Raw genomic sequence first — 18,894 nt, 5'->3', positions numbered from 1 at the left:
TCAAATCCGGATGTGGATCAGATGATTATAAAAAAATTTTAAAGTCATTCTTCACCATTCAACGATGGGGCCAAAACGATGTATAGCATGATATTTCAAAAAGTTGTGGATGGGTGATGGAAACACTTGGTGGATAAGTTGGGTAGGTAATACGAACAAGCCGATTCGATTTTGGATCAGGTCCGGATGCAGATCTGGCAGATCAGTGGGATACAAAACGTAAACTGTTCAGCCTGGAGGAGGTACGTACTCTCCCGATAATTATCGTTATAGTTTAACACATTAAATTAGTTCTTCCTGCCTGTTTGTGTCCTTCATATGGTGTCTCTCAAAACAGTCAGTTTCCTGTTTGAACTTGTTGTCAATTTTGTTTGACTGCCAGACAGACTAAAACATTCACGTTACTCCTTCCTCTCTGCGCATGTACACTCGGGATGAGATTCCATACAATTTGCCAAATTCAGAGCCAAAGTACTGCAAAACTGCTGCTTCGTGTTCCGATTCATGTTTCGATTCGTGTTCTCCCAGTGTTCAAAACACATAATTCAATTTAAATTAAGTTGTTCCTTGATCTTAGACTGACGTCTGTAAACAGACAGAGTGAACCAATTGCTTATCCCCACTTTGTGCATCACTTTCTGGGTCATAACACTTTCTCGTTAATGCAATCTCACCAACAATCAGGAAATTTATCTTGTCATCAAACTGCCTTCTTCACTTTAGCATTTCTCTGTGGTATGAGCATTTGTCTAATGGGCTGTGACAGATTGATGGACTCCAACTATGAAAGGTCACGAAGGTTATATGAGGAGCAGGAGGCATTTAATGATTGCATTTGTTTTTTTTTTCTGCTTTTCTTCTTCGTGAGATGTTAGACTTGGTCTCTCAGAATTTGCAATAAGCTTGGTGTTACGTATTGATGTTGGAATAGTGCAAGTGAGTTTATTAGCAGCAAGCAGAAGAATTCCTGTCGTTTCTCAGAGTGGAATCTCGTACTCAAAAAGGAAAATGATAACAAATCGAGGATATTGTTAACCGGTTCTCAAGGTGTCTCAGTGCCATTGTGTTCAGCTCTCGACTTCTAGTTTCCGACTTGATTCCCAATCTAATCATACTGCAATCAAAGCACTTAATTAACTTCCATCTGAAGCTTTGATTAACCAGATAATATTCCATCTTAAGAGATCATTACTCGATAAGTTTTCAACATGAAGGCAGATGTCTTGTTGTGAAACAGCTGAGACAGGAAATCTTGACCATGGTTTACAGGATGTATTAATATGCCCTCTGTAAATATGAAAAGGTTTTTGTTCTTGCTTACTTTGTGAATCCAATATGCTGTTGCTTAGTGAAGTCAACCAACAGTTTTTCTTACAACCCAATGGGCTACAGTCCTTGAACTGCACTGAAAAAGTCCAAAGCTGAAAGTATATTGGAATGCAAGTCACAATCATGTTTTACCTGTCAATCACCAGCGTTGAAAAAAGCAAAAAAGCTATATTATCAATTCGGTTCAAAATGTATTTAAAAGAACTCTTCATTTTTTGCTTCTCAAATTGAAGCCTTTTCTCGAACAGCAAATTCAGGTCACAGCAAGTTCAAGGTAGAAGCATGTTTATTGTTTACCATAAGCAGGCCACAGAATCAGGATGATACACCAGATTTGGAGAGGCAATTTTGCTGTTTCAGAATCAGCTAGAGTGTGATTCTAATGAGTTCGTACTCGACAGAGGTGGCTGGAAAAGTGTTTTGAATTTCCTTGTGGACAAGACAAAAAGCTTGACAAAGAAATAATAAAGAAGATTAAAACAATAATGTTATTCATGAAAAATGTAAACAAAATATTCCCTGATTGTTCGGTGCTTTTTAACTCTCCTCTCAACCACAGAAATTCATTTGCAGCTTTAGCAAGTCTACTGATCAGAGAATGGATAAAAGAGCCAAGGCATGAGGAACATCCTTGCTGAAAATGGTTATCGTGATAAATATCTTCTTTGGTGATGATAAGTAAATCCCATCTTATAGATGCCGTAATTCCACTTCCACATCTCGCCATTCTGACAGGCATTCCAATCCGACGACCAGGCCGAGACAGCTCACAGCACTGGTGCGAGGTGGTGTCCCGGAAGCTTTACGAGGGGACGTTTGGCAGCTGCTTGCCGCGTGCCGTTCCGACGATCTTGTCCTTCACAATTACCGACTCCTCGTGGCCAAGGCAAGCAAAGTGCTAATGTCGCATACATTTACGGTATTCGTGGTCACATGCCTGCATGTTTGTTTCAACAAAACACTGTCATATAAAATAATTCCCAAGTGGTGATCATTTGAATAAAAGTCACTTAAATACCTGCCACCCACCCTCTTCACCCCCCACCCTCCTCATCCCTCACCCCTAAACATTCATGCATAAACTATGAATATTGTTTCATAACTGGTTTTTCAGGAATATTTCACCCTTGGAATGTTCTATTAGTCATGCTATTTCTGCTTTACTTTTACAATGACTTCTTCATGGTTCCTTATGTGGCATCATCACATGCATCTGCAAGCTTTTTCTATTAGGTAACTAACAGAATTGTCTTGCTTCTGATAGTATTTCCCATCTACTTGCTAGAATTACACTGGATGGAACATTTGGTGTCACACTTCAAAAATATTCCTGACACTTGTTTTTATTGTTGTGGGAAAACCCTCAAGTTATCCATTGAAAACACTCACAAAATCAAGGCTCTCGCTGGGGTATCGATAGTAATGGTGTGCTCCCATTCGAACTGTCTCGTTTGATTTCAGTTCCCAGTCTCACCACAAATGATCACCTTAAAACTTCACAAACAGAGTGTTCTATAAGTGAATATGCCATCCTTTGTTAAGCCAGCGGTGTTGTCTGCGAGTAGACATTAAAGACCCATCGTACTCTGTTAGATTTGCCCGTTGGTTGCCTGGCCAATTATTAATTCCTCCCTTGGTTTGAGGACTGTCTCACCAGCATCCTGTGATTGAGTAGCAACCTGTCCAGGATAAATTGCCCACTTTGGAAACTTTCACCCCTGAGAGGTACCTCATATCGGAGTAGCGGCAACAAAGAAACCAATTGAATTTTGAGTGTGTTATTTCAGGTGATGGAACACTGTATAACATGAATATTAGCACATTGGATAAATAACTTTTTCAATAATAGGAATCAACAAATATCTGATTTTCAGAAAATTATTCTTGGGATACCACAGAGATCAGCAAAGGCAGTTAAAAATATATAAATATGTACATACTGTCAGACCTGTTATTCATGGGGGATATGTTCCTGGAAAATGCCGCGAATAGTGAATCCACGAAAAGCAAGGCATTGTTTCAATGGAAAACAGGAGGATAGGTTCCTGGCGATTCGTGATTCATGATAGAAAATCAAAAATCCCATGAAAAACTGCGAATACACCCGCAAAAAAATATACGAATACGCCTGCAACCCCCCCCCCCCCCCCACAAAAACGTGGAAAAAAAAACGTAAATATGACCAGGAAAATGTGAAAAAAAAATCACGAATATGCTTGTGAAAATCCACGAAAACATGAACAAAAAACACGTGAATACGCAAAGCACAGTGCCGCAAATGTCAGAGCAGGTGACATTTTATATACTGCGAATACACAGGGTCTCCGAATTGCGAATCTGCAAATAGCACGGTCTGATTATTCAAATATTGGAGATTTAGGAATGATTATGTGAAAATGAAATGCAGGTATTGTGTTCTTTACTCCAATCTGAGAGATAAGGTGGGAGGCATTGCAGAGAGTGTCTTTTGTTTGTTTTTTTCCAAAGGCCGGTTTACAAGTATACAGTAAACCCTTCAATATTGCAGGGGTTGGTTCCTGGAAACCGAGGAAGTTTGGTATTACTTTACCGAGGAAGAAGCTACCTGTGTGTATTTGGACTGTATTTTTATTTTTCTGCCGTAGTAACTTTTATATTGCACATAGTAATGAATGAAGTGTCATTTTTCCAGCTGGATTGCAATGGGGTGATCTGAACCTATCGGGGGACAACCCGAGCCACGGTTTGGCCAGCCTTAGGAAAGGCTCTTTGGGGGGGGGGGGGGGAGTTCAGTTTCTGCACTTCAAAAAAATATCGAGGAAGATCAATGATAGCCAGAAATGAACACATTACAATTGAAATAAACATGTAAATACAATAAATAGTGTGAATTAAACAAAAACACAAGTTTTACTTTTGAAATTTATTCCAACAGTGAAGTGCATGAGGATAAACATATTAAATAGTAGTTCGTACTGCACTGTTCTGTAATAGTCCAGCAGCCATTTCTCATATGAGGCCAAATAAGGAAATTCGTTCAACACCCCCTACAGAAAAGGTTTGACTTGACAGGGTGGTAGAATAGACCCTATAGAACACCTCCAGGTAGTATGTGGTTTCAAATTGTGGTATCATTAAAATTCTACAGGCCATTATACATACCAAGGGTACTTACCAAGAGGGTCACTGTGGACTAGCAAAATTTAGGGGGAGGGGTAATGTAAACGTGAATATCCTTGTCTCGACTCAACCAATTTTCAATATTGAGTTATCATTGGCTTCCTATTATAATTCTCTATCAGAGTATGTACAGTTATTTGAAAATGGCCTTTGCCATGGCATCACCAAAGCTAAAATATCACACTAATTCAAACATGGCTTCCATGACTATCTTGTGGGCTCTCACTCCACGATTGTAAGACTTCCCTTTCAGGAGGGTCGAGGTTGTCGAACTGCCATACATGTCAGATTCTATCAGAAGATCCTCGATGCCTGACATCTGGTACTTTTTACCCAGCACAGCCAGATAATTCGTTGCAATGTGGAAGCCTCCTATGCATATCACCATGTCTTCAAACTCTTCTTGTAGGCGCCACTGAATCTCTTTGGCCTTCACATATATAGCAAGGTCAAATGTAATAACGCTGTCATTCTGGCCAAGGCTTGCCATTATGGACTACACATTCTTCATAACTGTGTAGACGGTGCTGAACTCTGTAGGAAACCATCGATCATAGGGCAGTAGCCGAGGTTTGTGCGAACGGGAACACAGGAGTGTACCACAGCATTGAAGCCACTCCAGCTGGGTACTTTTTGTTTTTCTGTGGCGAAGAGCTCCACCTCAAACAGCTTCATTGGTGTCATCCTTATCAATGCCCAGGCAAGATCCATCTTACAGGCTGCCAAATGCAAGCTTTCAGAGCATTTGAACCACTCAGCTTGTATCTTCCCGGAGAAACTGGTAACAGCAGGCTACTTTCCATATGCACTGTACTTTCTGATGGATTGGCACATCCCAGTGGATTCAAGTGTCCGTTTCCTTTTTGTCTGGTCTGAATAGACCCTCGGCTCGGGAACTGGACCAAAGTGCCCTCGTTGATAGAGGACTACTGTAGTGGCATGAGTTGTCCTCTTTCCATCAAGAGTCTCTTCAGTCATGTCATTATTGTCTGCTGCCACCTGGACAAAGATGCCTGGGGAGATGTTTGGTGGCAATACCGTACCAAAGATGTCTCTCTTGGCTCGGATCTCCTGTGCAAGGCTTGTGTTGGTTGCCTCAACATCATCGTAGGAGTCACAGTGGCCCATTCTGCTCAGCATGGTAATGAGCTGTTTTGACCTCGTCATATGGCGAACTGCAATTCCCAGGGCCACATGCTTGGGCATGTTAGTTCTAGCACGAGTCGCACAGTGTACAACATCTTGAGCAAGCATCAAAACACGTCTTTCATCTGATGAGTTGCTACATTCTGGTGCTGAAAACTCATCTTCATCTTCCTTTTCTGGTTTGGCAATAACCCAGCGTAGTCGCCAGTAAAGACTGTCTGGTATCACAGTTTTGGATTTTGTCAGGGTTAGATCCATGATATTAGGTGGTCGGACTGATATGCCTTGGCCTTCATTGCTCTCCGACTTGATGAGTTTCGCAGTGCGGTACAGCAGACTCACCCTGTCGCAATCATCCATCGCTGTTGTGGGCTGTTTTCTTGGTACACCCATGGCTGTTGCGGTGTTACACTGACAGGCAGAGTTGATGACATCTTGAAGGGATATGGAGCTCGAGTACAAAAGCTCGGACTCACTAAGATCATATGGCTTATGGAAGACAAGTCATCTCCAAAGTGTTTCTTTAGTCGAAGTTTGAGTCGCTGGATAATGTAGCTGTCGACTGTCACTCCCTGTCCACACAGAAAATGATTGTATCTGTCCAGAAGAATTGTCATATCAAAGGCCTTCCCACCATTCAGGTCAGCAGAGATATCTTCAGCCAATTGCTTGAATGCCGTATCGTAACAAGTTTCATGTCTCCCTTCATGGAAGCCAACATACTGCAAATTAGCTTTGCTGATATATGAGGCATGGCAAGCTCTGTGGTATCTAGCTTCTGCTGCCACTAGATCGTTACTGACAGCACCAGTAGTCCGTAACATGTCCTCGTTGCCCTTTGCGGTCACTGCTTGCACGATAGTTTCACAGGCTTGGAAACTTCTGACCATGGTCATCTCCTTTACACTTCTGTGTGTTTTCTTCTTGCAGAAGAGGCACATAGTCCAGTCAGTGGACGTTGACTGGGACCTGGATACCCTGGAGGTCTTCGTCAAACTTGTTTCAGATTGTGTGCCAATCTTAAGGCCCAGTCACACCTTGACGTTTTAGCCAGCAATGGCAACGTATTAAAATGTCTGTAAAACGCTGGCTTACGTTGAACTTTTGATGTTTTTTTTTTAAAGATTCGGACGTATTCATAATGAGTTGGTCGTATGCATAACATATTAGTAACAGACACAGAACATTTCGTTGTGTTATAGCTAACTTATACCAACGAATGCTGAGCCTGTTGTCGGCCTTCCCAACCTATGCCCAACGATAGTCTAACTTATGCATAGCGCGCTGCACGCATCGCCGACGATGACGTGGCGTAGCTTATTAAAAGGCTGCCGCACAACGATTCAAATCATAACCGATGCAGAAGTGGAAGTGTCAACATCGCAGTCACACCTTGGCGATCTTGCCAGCATATGCCGACCTCTGAAAAATGCGTCTAAAACGCTGGCGCACGTCGAATACGGTATGGGTTAGTTTGGTATTCGTGAATAGAACACTAAAGTACGCTATCATACGTTGTATTAAGTGGAGTACATCTTGTAATTATAAACGTGTAAAACATTTTATGACGTACTTGCCGTATGACACACGTTTCGCATGCGATGACAGCAACTCATCGGAATAAGTTGTACGCACGATATGCGAACGTTGGCACACGTCAACAAAAGTTACTTGTAAGTTACTCATAAGTCGAAACACTTAAGGTAATGGTTAGCATCAGTGTTCCAGACTCCCTGTTCTTTTTTTTTTTTTTTTTTCCTTCGGTATGACGGTGATGTCGACACTTCGATTTCTAGTGCGGTTATGATTTAAATCGTTGAGCGGCAGCCTTTTAATTATTTATTATATTATAGCCACACCAGAAATCGAAGTGTCGACATCACCGTCATACCGAAGAAGAAGAAAAAAAACCCCATGGAGTCTGGAACACTGACGCTAACCATTACCTTGACGCGTTTCGACTTACGAGTACCTTACAAGTAACGTGTGTCGACGTGTGTCAACGATCGCGTAACATGCCTACAACACGTTACTCATAGGTTAGAAATAAGTTTCGGGTACGCTAAACATTACCTTGACGTGTTTCGACTTATGAGTAACTTACAAGTAACGTGTGTCGACGTGTCTCAACGATCGCGTAACGTGGCTACAACTTATGGCCAGCGTTATGCGGAACGTGTGAGTCATACGCTGGCATAAGTCTTTAAATTTCAAGCATGGAAAATTTGAGGACAACCGAAAAGTACAACGTTTAAAGCCAGCGTACTATGACGTATGGCAGTGTTTTTCAGCGTGCTCTCAATGTTATCAAAACTTACCCATAACGTATTCAACGTGTACCAGCGTTTTACACAAATTTTCCAAAAATCGGCATAAGCTGGCTAAAACGTCAAGGTGTGACTGGGCCTTTAGATTCTTCTGCTGGTGTCGATGAGAATGCAGATCTTCTCCTCTGCATGTAATGCAGGTTTCCTTTGCTTGTCCATTTTTCGTAGCAATTTGAGTGCCATTTAACATTTGCGGTTGCCAAACTGTCAAAATCTGATTTTAAACGTTCGTATACTTCATCTCGTTGGAGTTCCAGTGCTGCAACAAGTGTCTGTATGGAGGTATCTCAGGCTTTCCTCAGTGTCTAGTTTGAGTCCATCTGACAAATTATGCACTTGTGAAAGTTAGTCAACTTCTGTCTCTTTACAGGTAAAAGTTGCACTACTGCCTGACTCTCTGAACTGGCCATTGCTTCAGTTGGCTCGTAGGATTCTTTCAGATGTTCAATCTGGAGTGACACAGAAAAGCAACTATGTTAACTCACAGCCTCTTTTACGATCATTATTTACATGACATTTTAAAACTTTATTTTTGTAATCATCTAGTCCGTAAGAATTTCATAAAAAATAGACTAACACAGCATTTTTTAGTCCAGGAGCATGAACCTGTGAAAAATTCAATTGTTCAACACCCGCTACAGAAAAGTTTGACTTGACAACTTAGTATGCTCTAAAAGATGCCTAAAATATAAAAAAAGCTCATAATATTTGATTTGTTTGTGATTTTTACCTCTTGTGGTTGTACAGTTGAATGAATATCGACATTTCTGTACATATTCTGAAAGAATATGTACATATTCTGAAAGATATATGTAGTTTGGTAGTTGCAAGCATGTTATAAATAGTACCACTGCATTCCTCATCTTTGAAAATGTACGATTAGCCACCAGAATCAATATCCTAGCTGGTCTAGAACCTGAGAAACTGGTAAAATAACAACCGGTGGCGGCCATTTTGGCCACAGGACAATTCTGCGATGGCCCTATAACTAAATATCTTCCTTAGGGCATGATCTAACAGTGTGCCAAAGTTCATGCTTGTATCATCAAAGGCACAATTCCCCCAAATATTTCACTTATCTGCCGGACTATTGTTTTGCCACCTGGCAGGTGTCACAGTCACTCTCCCCACTAGCAAAGCCAGTCAGGAGTGTGGGTTTAATCGCCGACAACCTGACAATGTGACAGGTAGCACTGAGTTACATGTTACCAGTGACAGTCCTAAAAGACTGACCTGATGAGGAAAAAAATCACCAATTTAAGGGAAAATATGGGTTGGCCTGTTTGGATTTTTCCCATTTGTTCATGAGCTCGAGTTGCTGGGGTCCCAGATTCAAAAGCAATAATCGATACAAGTGTTGATTTGATCATCATCTACTCATGTCTTCTGAATTAGTGTAAAAATGTAGTCATGTCTTATGTCCTTGTCACATGATTAAAATGTGTACAAGTTCCTCCATAATCATTAGAGCCTCTTGCATGGACTAACTGGTCGCTTACACAGACATTGATATCGGCATACTTTTTCAGAAAGTTCTGATATATTGCAGCAAATTACAATTTTTAATTGCAAAAAACAGAGAGTGTGGATGAAATTCCATATCGATAAAGGGTGAATCACTAATATCAAATTCCCCATAAAGTAGATGAAGGGTGAATCACTGATATCAAATTCCATATCGATGAAAGGTGAATCACTGATATCAAACTCCATATAGAGTAGATGAAGGGAGAATCACTGATTTATCTTCACATCATTTTCGAGGGAGTTCACTTCCTTCCTACCTTCATTACTATTCTTCATTAAACTATAAACTACCTTTCCCCTTTGCATCAAAATGGCAATTGTTCCAGACGACCAAACATTTCTATTTTCGTAGTTATTTATGGTGTTCTCATTTCTCCAACAAGCTCTTTTTGAAGATAAAACCTATAAAACAAATACAAGATGTTTGACCTGGAATAACCGATAGTACTTCATAACTTCGCTATCCCATGAATCTTGTTCATTGCAATTTCCTAACTCCGGTATTAAGGACCCAGTGAGAAATAGGAGGCAATGGAGTGTGATGTGGTGGGTTGCCGAAGGAGGTTGATGGTTATTTGTAATCCTATTTGAACTCCAAATATGCAGAATCACATCCTACATATTAATCTCAAACATGGTGCGATCCAGAATCACAGAACTGCTGCTCAAATCATTCTTCAAAGCATGTTTGATATTAACGATGAGACAAGACCGTTTGGATGTACCTGAACAAGGTAGGGAGAAGGACGAGTATCCGCTGCTTTGTCTGTAAAAGAGTGACAGATACTGTACAAGAATAAGTCGTTGTTGGTTTTTATTGCTAAAAATAGATTTGTCTTTCAAGACAGCAGATGGTTAGACAGCATTGCATTGTGAGCATTTTGTAGAAGTGCCACTGATGCTTGAGATGGAATGTAGCTGGATTGGGGGGGGGGGTGCTCATTGGGATGTAGATAAATGAACTGAGTACAAACAACGGTATGAAAATGCCTGTCAGTAGATAATGTGGCAAACTCGATAGGAGGAACCTAGATTTTGATTGTGGAAACTAGGAATGTTGAGGGTTTTCCTTCAAGTAGAAGCCAAGAACCAGATGGCTTGGCATCGGTTCTTTCTTGCCCTTGCTTGTTTCCAGAGTGTACAATCAAACTGTGCGATGTAAATGTACAAATGTTCAAAAAGATGAAACTGTATTATTGAAGAACAGTTGTTTAATCCCCCTCCTCATCCCACTCCTCCCCCTGCCTCATCCCACCCCTCCCTCCAAACTCCCACCTCACCCCTTTCCTTCCCTCCTCCCACCTCCTCCTACCTTAACCCCCACCAGTGATTGGAAATGTGAATGGGCATTTCAAGTTCCATCACTACCAACTCCCTTCCTTCCCACTTCCCACTGACTTTCAAGGGTTGTTCTGGACCTGCTCATGAGATTGAAAGGCTTGTGATTGAAAGAGGATTGAGTAGGAAAAATAAGAAAGAGTGTTGAAATGAGATTGAGAGAGTGGTGATTGAGATTGATGAGATGGAAAAGATGATTTAGGAGGAAGGGAGTGGTTAAAATAATTGAGGGAATTTTTCTCCACTCAAGCAAGCACTCTAACGAAAGTGAAAGGACAGAGACAGAAGGAAAGAATGAAGGACAAATAGTGAAGCAAAGATCACGAGTGTCGAGGAATGAATCGATAAAGCACGAAGGAAAGTGACAATAACGAGCGAGCAAAGTGAAAGGACAGAGAGAAGGATGCAAAGGACCCTCGCGTGTGAATATGAAGAAGTGAACAGCCTAACAGAGTCCAGAAACCTTCTCGCAATCCGAATTTCTGAGTCTCCGGATCTGCGAATCTCTAAGCCTGTCAGTCTTTCTCCCTCTTTTCCAGAAGAGGGTCTCCGTTCCACCTTTTATAGAACCACACCTCGCCTAACCCCAAAGAACAAAAAGATCCAAAGGACCCAAAAGTCCCAGATGACCTCAAAGACCCAGATGACCCAAAGGCCCAAAAGACCCAGATGACCCAAAAGACTCAAAAGAACCAAAAGATGCAGATGACTCAAAAGACCCAGAGGACCCAAAAAAACCCAAAAGTTCCCGAGGACCCAAAAGTCCCAGAGGACCCCAAATATTGAAAAGACCCCGAGGACCCAAAAGACCACCAAGACTCCACAAAACCCAGATTACCAAAATACCCCGAGGACCCATAAAACTCAAAAGTCCCCAAAAATCCCTGAGGACCCAACATAATATGTTTAAGAGAATAATAAATAATTCTATTACACTGAATTAAGATTAAAGATTATTTGGAAGGTCAGTCTGCTTGGGGAAAGGCACTCTGATGTTCAATTAGCAGGCTGGTAACCTTCCAATACAGTAAAGAAATATAAGGCCATTTAAAATGAAAATTGACACATCCTCATTCAGCAGATAAATGTAACAATCATGTTGTATTTGAATCAGAAATTCCCCGTTAAAGGGTTATAACAATACATTGTGTTATATGCTAAAACTTTACTTCTCAAGTTAATTGTCAATCAAGCTTAATTGGGCTATATATTTCTTTCATCATCACTCTTAAAACAATTAGGCTAATTTTGGAGAAATTTGTCTCCACAGACCCAAAAGACCCAGAGGACCCAAAAGTTCCCGAGGACCCAAATGACTACAAAGACCCATAAGACCCCAATGACCCACAAGACCCCTAAAACCCTGTGGATCCCTAAATCTACTATACTAAAAAATTAGAATATGTTTGTATGTATGTATGTGTGTGTGTTTGTTCGTCGTTTATAGGCGGCCGAACCGTTGGATGGAATGAGATGAAACTTGGCATGAGTGATCCTTGGGACATGAGAACGGACATGGGGGGGGGGGGGGTGTCAAGTCAAAGGTCACGGGGTCAAGAGGTCAAGGTCACCGGGTAACTTCAATTTCTCAATTTCATCCGATCGAGACGGGACCAACGCCATTCGACAGATAATCAAAATTAATACTGAAGGACCAATTTTGTGCCCCGTCTGTGACGGGGTTTCGGCTAGTACTCTACTATAAATGGATGAGGTGTGTGTGCGTGCGTGTGTCAGTGTCATGTTTTTGTGGAGTTCTAAGAGAGCGTTCTGATGTGGAATGTGACAAATCAAAATGATCGTCATGAGTTGATTAGGCTAATTAACCTCAAAAAAATCTGTTAGAATTCCCATGGTTTATATGCACGTCTTGTTGAGGTACATAAAGCAGCTTAATACGTTGTCCTACCATGGCATGGCATGGCATTCTAATTACAAAATAAACAACAAAAACAATAATAACATTGTAACAAAGCATATTTTAATTAATACTAATGTTATTTACAACAATAATAATAGTGCTAACAATATGTTATATTTATCTATTTAATATTTACATTTTAATGTCTAATTTTGAATATGTACAAATACAATTGCTTGGTCAGTTTTCTTCATGTTTTTTCCATAATTATAGCTTGCATGTCTGATGTAAGGGAACTCATCTGATGAGACAAACAAGTCATATTTCTTTGCCGGATGTGTTTTTAACCATTGATTTTGTTAATCCTTACTTGTCATCACTAATCGTCCAATCTGAGCTCTTTGCAATTACCTACAGGTAAATAAAGTGATGATACATAATATTTATATGTTGATATACCATGTACAGTTGCAAACTGAAAATAATTCTACCCCGATTAACCCACCCTAAACCCATCTCCTTCAAATTCCCTGCTTTCCTTCTTGAAAGTCCCTGTAATGTCCACCTTGTTTACCCCATGCAGCATGCCCAATCCCTCTCCCTTCCACAGATTTCCCAATGCCTGTTCCCCACTGCTGTTGTGCTTCCTTCTTCCGCCAATCTTGTCTCCTGCTCCCTTTGTTATATGTTCTGTGTGTTAGGTCTTATATGAGCCTCGACTAAGTACAGCATACAAAAAAGAAAAAGATTGAAAAATCAATTTCATTGTCTTTTCCAACTGGATGGTATTCATAGAATACATACCCTGTGCAGTCTTGAGATGGACTTGGTGCGAGCCGACTCTTGTTTTTTTAAAGGTTTTTTTTCTTTGATCCAATATGGCTGTCAGACCACGTGACTGATGACATCATCTTTATTAAACCATATTTCCCATGGGTCGTTGATCAATTAGTTAAATTAGTATTTGCTCTCTTCTCAAAACTACACTCACTATTTTGATGAAACTTGATCAAGACCTTCATCACCTGTGATGTACCAAAGTGTATTGACTGCATCAAGATCTGCACTCATTAAGGGAGACTACGGGGGAGGGGGGTCTGACCCCCCACAAGAGGTATTTGCTCTCTTCTCCGAACTCCACAGAATTTCAATGAAACTTAACCACAACCTTCGTCACCCTTGATGTACCAAAGTTTGTTCATGGCATTAAAAAATTCAGGGTCTGAGTGTATCTGTGGGGGGAGGGGGGGTGTTGAGTGACTGTTGCTCCTGATGCAAGTGAGCTTCAGGGCATACGGTAATATTTTTAATAAATTTGTAAAATATTCTAAAAACATGTTTTCACTTTGTTATTATGGGGTATTTTGTGTCGATCGGTGACAAAAATTTTAAATTTAATCTATCTTTAATTCAGGATGTAACATAACAAAATGTGACAAAGTCTCGGGGTGTGAATACTATCTGAAGGCACTGTACATCGTTGTTTGGAGAGTGCGTTTCAATTGTCTGACAACAAAACAGATTTCAAATATCTTTTTCACATGGTGAACTACATGTGGGCTGCTCTCAAGTTGGGACCAAACAATTTACATGCTCTGGCCCTTGATGGAAAAACATTCAATATGATCTACCCAAAAGCGTTACAACACGAGAAGGGCACTCGGTAGAGTGCGTACCTCTGCCACACAATGTGTGATCCAGTAGAATATAACGGGCCCAAGAAAAATTTCAAATATCTTGCTATATATCGTTTTTGGCCCCATCTTGCAATGGTATGCCTGGTGTTGGCTTAATGGTTAGGGTGGTGGGCTTTGGATCCTAGGGTCCTGAGTTCAAATCCCACTCATCTGTTGAATTAATACCAGGTGGGGTTAACTCAGCCTGTCATCCATCCGAGGTCGGCAAAATGAATGCCAGCATGCTGGTGTACTGTGTCGGAGTGGCGAACCGTCCAGGATTGTGACCAATGGCCAAGGATACTGCTTAAGCAGCACCAACGCTCTGCACAGAGTATGGTCCCAATCTCCTCCTCTTCTCATTGCTATGGTGAAGAATCATTTTGAAAATTAAAAAAAATTATCGGATCTGGATCCATATCTACACCAAAATTGAATCGATTCTGCTTTGTCACACACCCAACCTGTCCACAACGTTTCATCCGAATCCATCCTCAACGTTTTTGAGACATCATGCTAGATATCATTTTGACCCTATCTATCAATGGTGAAGAATCACTTTAAAATTAAAATCACTGGAGGTAGGAGGAGGGAGGGTAATGGGTGGGGTGGGAGAGAGGAGGGAAAGGGCGAAGGAAGGAGGAGGGACGGTAATGGGTGGGGTGGGGGAGAGGAGGGAAAGGGTGGAGGTAGGAGGAGGGAGGGTAATGTGTGGGGTGGGAGAGAGGAGGGAAAGGGTGGAGGTAGGAGGAGGGAGGGTAATGGGTGGGGTGGGAGAGAGGAGGGAAAGGGTGGAGGTAGGAGGAGGGAGGGTAATGGGTGGGGTGGGAGAGAGGATGGAAAGGGTGGAGGAAGGAGGAGGAGGGTGGAGGTAGGAGGAGGGAGGGTAATGGGTGGAGTGGGAGAAGGCAGGAGAAGGGGTGGGAGGAGGGAGAAGGGGTGGGAGGAGTATTCCCTCTGAAATCATCTTCTGGTCGGGTCCATTGCTTCAGTATTTGTACGCCAGATATTTTGTCGCCATGGTCCCCCTCCACGACCGGTCATGATAACGGACCACAATTAATTTCAAAAGCCTTGGCAGCCATTTGTGTTGACTGGAATGTTGAACAGATGTTCGTTTTGCCACATTACACGCAAGCTCATTGGGTAGAACATGTGAATAGAAATTTGAAAGGTATGATCCAAGCATACATTTGCATTGATCATTGGATTTGGGATCTTCATGTTTCTGAATTTGCGTATGTGCTGAATTCTGTACGCCATGACACACTAAGATTGCACCTGTGCAGCTTATGTTTGGTTTTAATCTGAATGAAGAAAGTAGAAATTGAGTGTTTGCCGCTGTCCAGACTCGGGCAGACAAGGCTAATGCAGCACACAAGCGGTTGTATGAGAAACAAAATATGGCCACCATCTTGGTTTTCTGGTGGGCCTAAGACATCAGGCCTGTCGCCTTTGCTGATTGTACACTGTTCGGATTTGTTGCATCAGATTTCCATTAGCTTTGTTTGGCTCAAGTGTTACTCATGATGAGGGACCCCCAAAAAATCGAATCATATGTTGAATAAAGATTATTAGCAAGTTGTAATCAAGCCCGTAGTGCTTCCCTAATAAAATAGTGTTACGTAATTTTTGAATGGCCCCATATTGGGGTTAAACAATCCGTGACTGTGTGGAAAAATAAGCTCGTTCTGCTATAACCATGGCGGAGGCTGACGTGGATGAGAGGTGTGGAGTTAATCTTTTAATAGCACATTAAATGTGTGTTTCCCAACCACACTGTTCATCTTTTAAGAGTGCTTTGAATGCACGTTTCCCAATCAGCCCGTTACCAGATTTTGTCACAGGTCGTGACCAGAGTGCGGTCACTCTTGTTAATTCTTTCCATAGCATTTGACACTATGTCTTTGTTCAAAAAACGAAAGCACCACCAATTAATAAGGTTGTCCAGAAAGAACCTTGCCTTGCTGGCCACTCTTGCTAGTTGATGTTGCTTGTTTTTAAATGTGGATCTTTAATAACAAAAACCGTTCTCAATGTCCTGCACTTGGGAATTGTTCAGATCAGATTCTTCCTTGCAATTGTACAAAATTACATTCTGTGGATATCCTGTTGGACTGTGTAATTGTGTCTATTTCTCATCATGTCATTCCTGTTCATGCCACGTATCATAAATATTGTTAAAATACAAAGCCAGCAGCATTGTTTCAATGAATGGTGATAATCGGTCGTATCTGACCAAATCCCCTTTATAACGACATGTTGAAATCCTTTCTTTTTATAATAAATGTATAATAGTTGGGCTGAGGGAGAATTATACTTTTTGCCATTAAAAAGATGGGCCTATATATATTGTTAAAAATATGGGCAGGATATCCCCTCCAATTCCCAGATCTACCTTTCAAGTCCACCTACCGATTATACTCCAAATGCCTCCTTGGTGTCTCTTTGTCTAAAATATATGATCATTCAATGGATATACAGGATTATTTGGAAGTATGCACGACGAGAATACAAGCATGATCATTTTAATTAACCTTCTCTCACCTGGATGCTTGTATCATTATTGAGGTGTGGCAATACTGCTCATGCAGTTCCCCTTTCATCCCTCCCACCAACCCAATGACGAGGATAAAAAATTAATAACTCTCCAGGCTACCTTCACACATGTAACAGCCAACTTTTCACAACAGCCAATCTCTTCCGACATTAAATCCTTCCTCTTCTCCAATGGCCTGGTTTCCGATCATCAATTTGGATTCAGATCAGGTCACTCTATCCTGGACAAGCTGCTTCTGCTTTCCCAACAATGGATGGAGATCCTCAATGCCAAACATGAGATCAGAGCCATCTCCTGAGACATATGCCATGCTTTCGATACGGTCTGGCACCCTGCCCTGCTCACCAAACTCTCTTCCTATGGTGTCCAAGGCCATCTCCACTCATGGCTCGCAGACTTCCTCTCGTGTCGCAGTCATCGCGTAGCCCTAAATGGAATTCTCTCACCCCCTCTTCCTGTCCAGGCTGGAGTTCCTCAAGGTAGCGTTCTGGGCCCTGTTATTTTCTGGTTTTCATCAATGATCTCTCCGACTCTCTGGAAAATCCTCTATATCTCTTTGCTGATGACTCCACCCTCTGCCGTACCATCTGTCATCCCTCAGATCGGCAAGCAGCAGCCTCTTCGCTCTCTGTAGATCTGGATAATATCGCAAACTGACCAAACACTTGGAACATGTCTTTCAATCCTGACAACTCTCACACTCTCACTTTGTCTCTCTGAAAGGACCATTTGGACCCCCCCCATCTACTTTCTCAACAATCCTCTTGAAGAAAATCCTTTCTTCAAGCTTCTGGGTCTCACTATCTGCCATGATCTTTCCTGGAAGAGCCACATTTCCAAGCTGGCCTCCAAAGTCCATCGCGACTGGGCATTCTCCATTGTGCAGAGTCCTTCCCCGGCCCACCTGAGCTCCTGACCACATACAAAGCTTTCATCCACAGCCTGATGGAGTACTCCCCCCCCCCTGAGGTGGTGCTCCTGCCTCTCACCTAGCTCGAGTTCACACTGTGGAAACCAAGGCTTTTGGGATCATTGGTATCTCCCGCGATGAGGCTGGGTCTTTCGGTCTCTCACTCTCACTGCAGGCAGGTTGGTGGTCTTTCTGTCGTCTACCGTCTCCTCTCCAGTGTTGCCTCCCCTGCTCTGTCTGAAATATGTCCCCCCCTCCCCCACAATATTTCTGCAGGGTGTTCAAGGTCCGTAAGCAATCCCCTTCTGGTAAAACCACCAAAATCACGAATCGCTGCTCACCTTCACTCTTTTATTCCTCTTTTTTCCCACCTCTGGAACAAACTCCCACACTCTCTTCAATCCCACTCTTCCCTCCAGGTCTTCAAAACAGCTGTTCACCACCACCTATCATCCCCCATCCAAATCCTCGATCTTTTCTACCCCCGATAATCCACCCAAGCCCACCTCCTGCAAATTCCCTGTTTTCCTTCCTGAATGTCCCTGTAGTGTCCATCTTGTTTCTCCATGTTCCCTGCCCCATCCCTCTCCCTTTCACAGATCACCTCATGTCTCTGTTCCCCATTGTTTTGTGCTTCCCTCTCCCATCCCTCCTGTCTCCTGCTCCCCTTGTTATACATTATTTATGTTTGCTCTTATACGAGCCTTGATAATCTATTTAAAAAAAAATTTTTGAAAGATAATGTGGCCTTGTTGACTCCACCACCAAGTACTAGCAGACAGGATGAGCAGCTTAATGTTCCATTTTAAGACCAGATACTCACTAATAGACCACCCTGGCTGCGAGGCGTTATTAGTGGGCTGGGAATCTAACTCACGAGACATTATAAAAGTCAGTACCTCTGACATCAGCTGACCGACTTCTTTTTTTTCTGTTTTTTTTCTTTAAGTTTAACTTTTGATTTTTATGATCTTTCTCTATCTGTGTGTTTCTTTACAAATCACCTCAATATATTGTCCTTTGGTGTTGTGCAATTCTAATTTGACGGTTCTGCTCATTAT

General features: G+C 41.9%; 1 protein-coding gene across 13 annotated transcripts in view; it reads left to right on the top strand.

Moving 5' to 3' along the window:
• Positions 1-18,894, top strand: part of LOC147013640 (rab GTPase-activating protein 1-like) — a 337,271-nt gene that overhangs the window by 151,119 nt on the left and 167,258 nt on the right. For all 13 annotated transcript variants that reach the window (XM_085855705.1, XM_085855704.1, XM_085855702.1 and 10 more), the window contains one exon: positions 2,065-2,215. In XM_085855705.1, coding sequence (XP_085711831.1) covers positions 2,065-2,215 — 151 coding nt within the window. The remainder of the gene's footprint in view (positions 1-2,064; positions 2,216-18,894) is intronic.

The sequence above is a fragment of the Eptatretus burgeri genome, chromosome 14, assembly GCF_056783735.1.
Source record: "Eptatretus burgeri isolate ZD-2024b chromosome 14, Ebu_testis_v1, whole genome shotgun sequence".
NCBI lineage: Eukaryota > Metazoa > Chordata > Myxini > Myxiniformes > Myxinidae > Eptatretus > Eptatretus burgeri.
The sequence above is the reverse complement of the archived record's forward strand: the minus strand, read 5'-3'. Positions and strand labels throughout refer to the sequence as shown.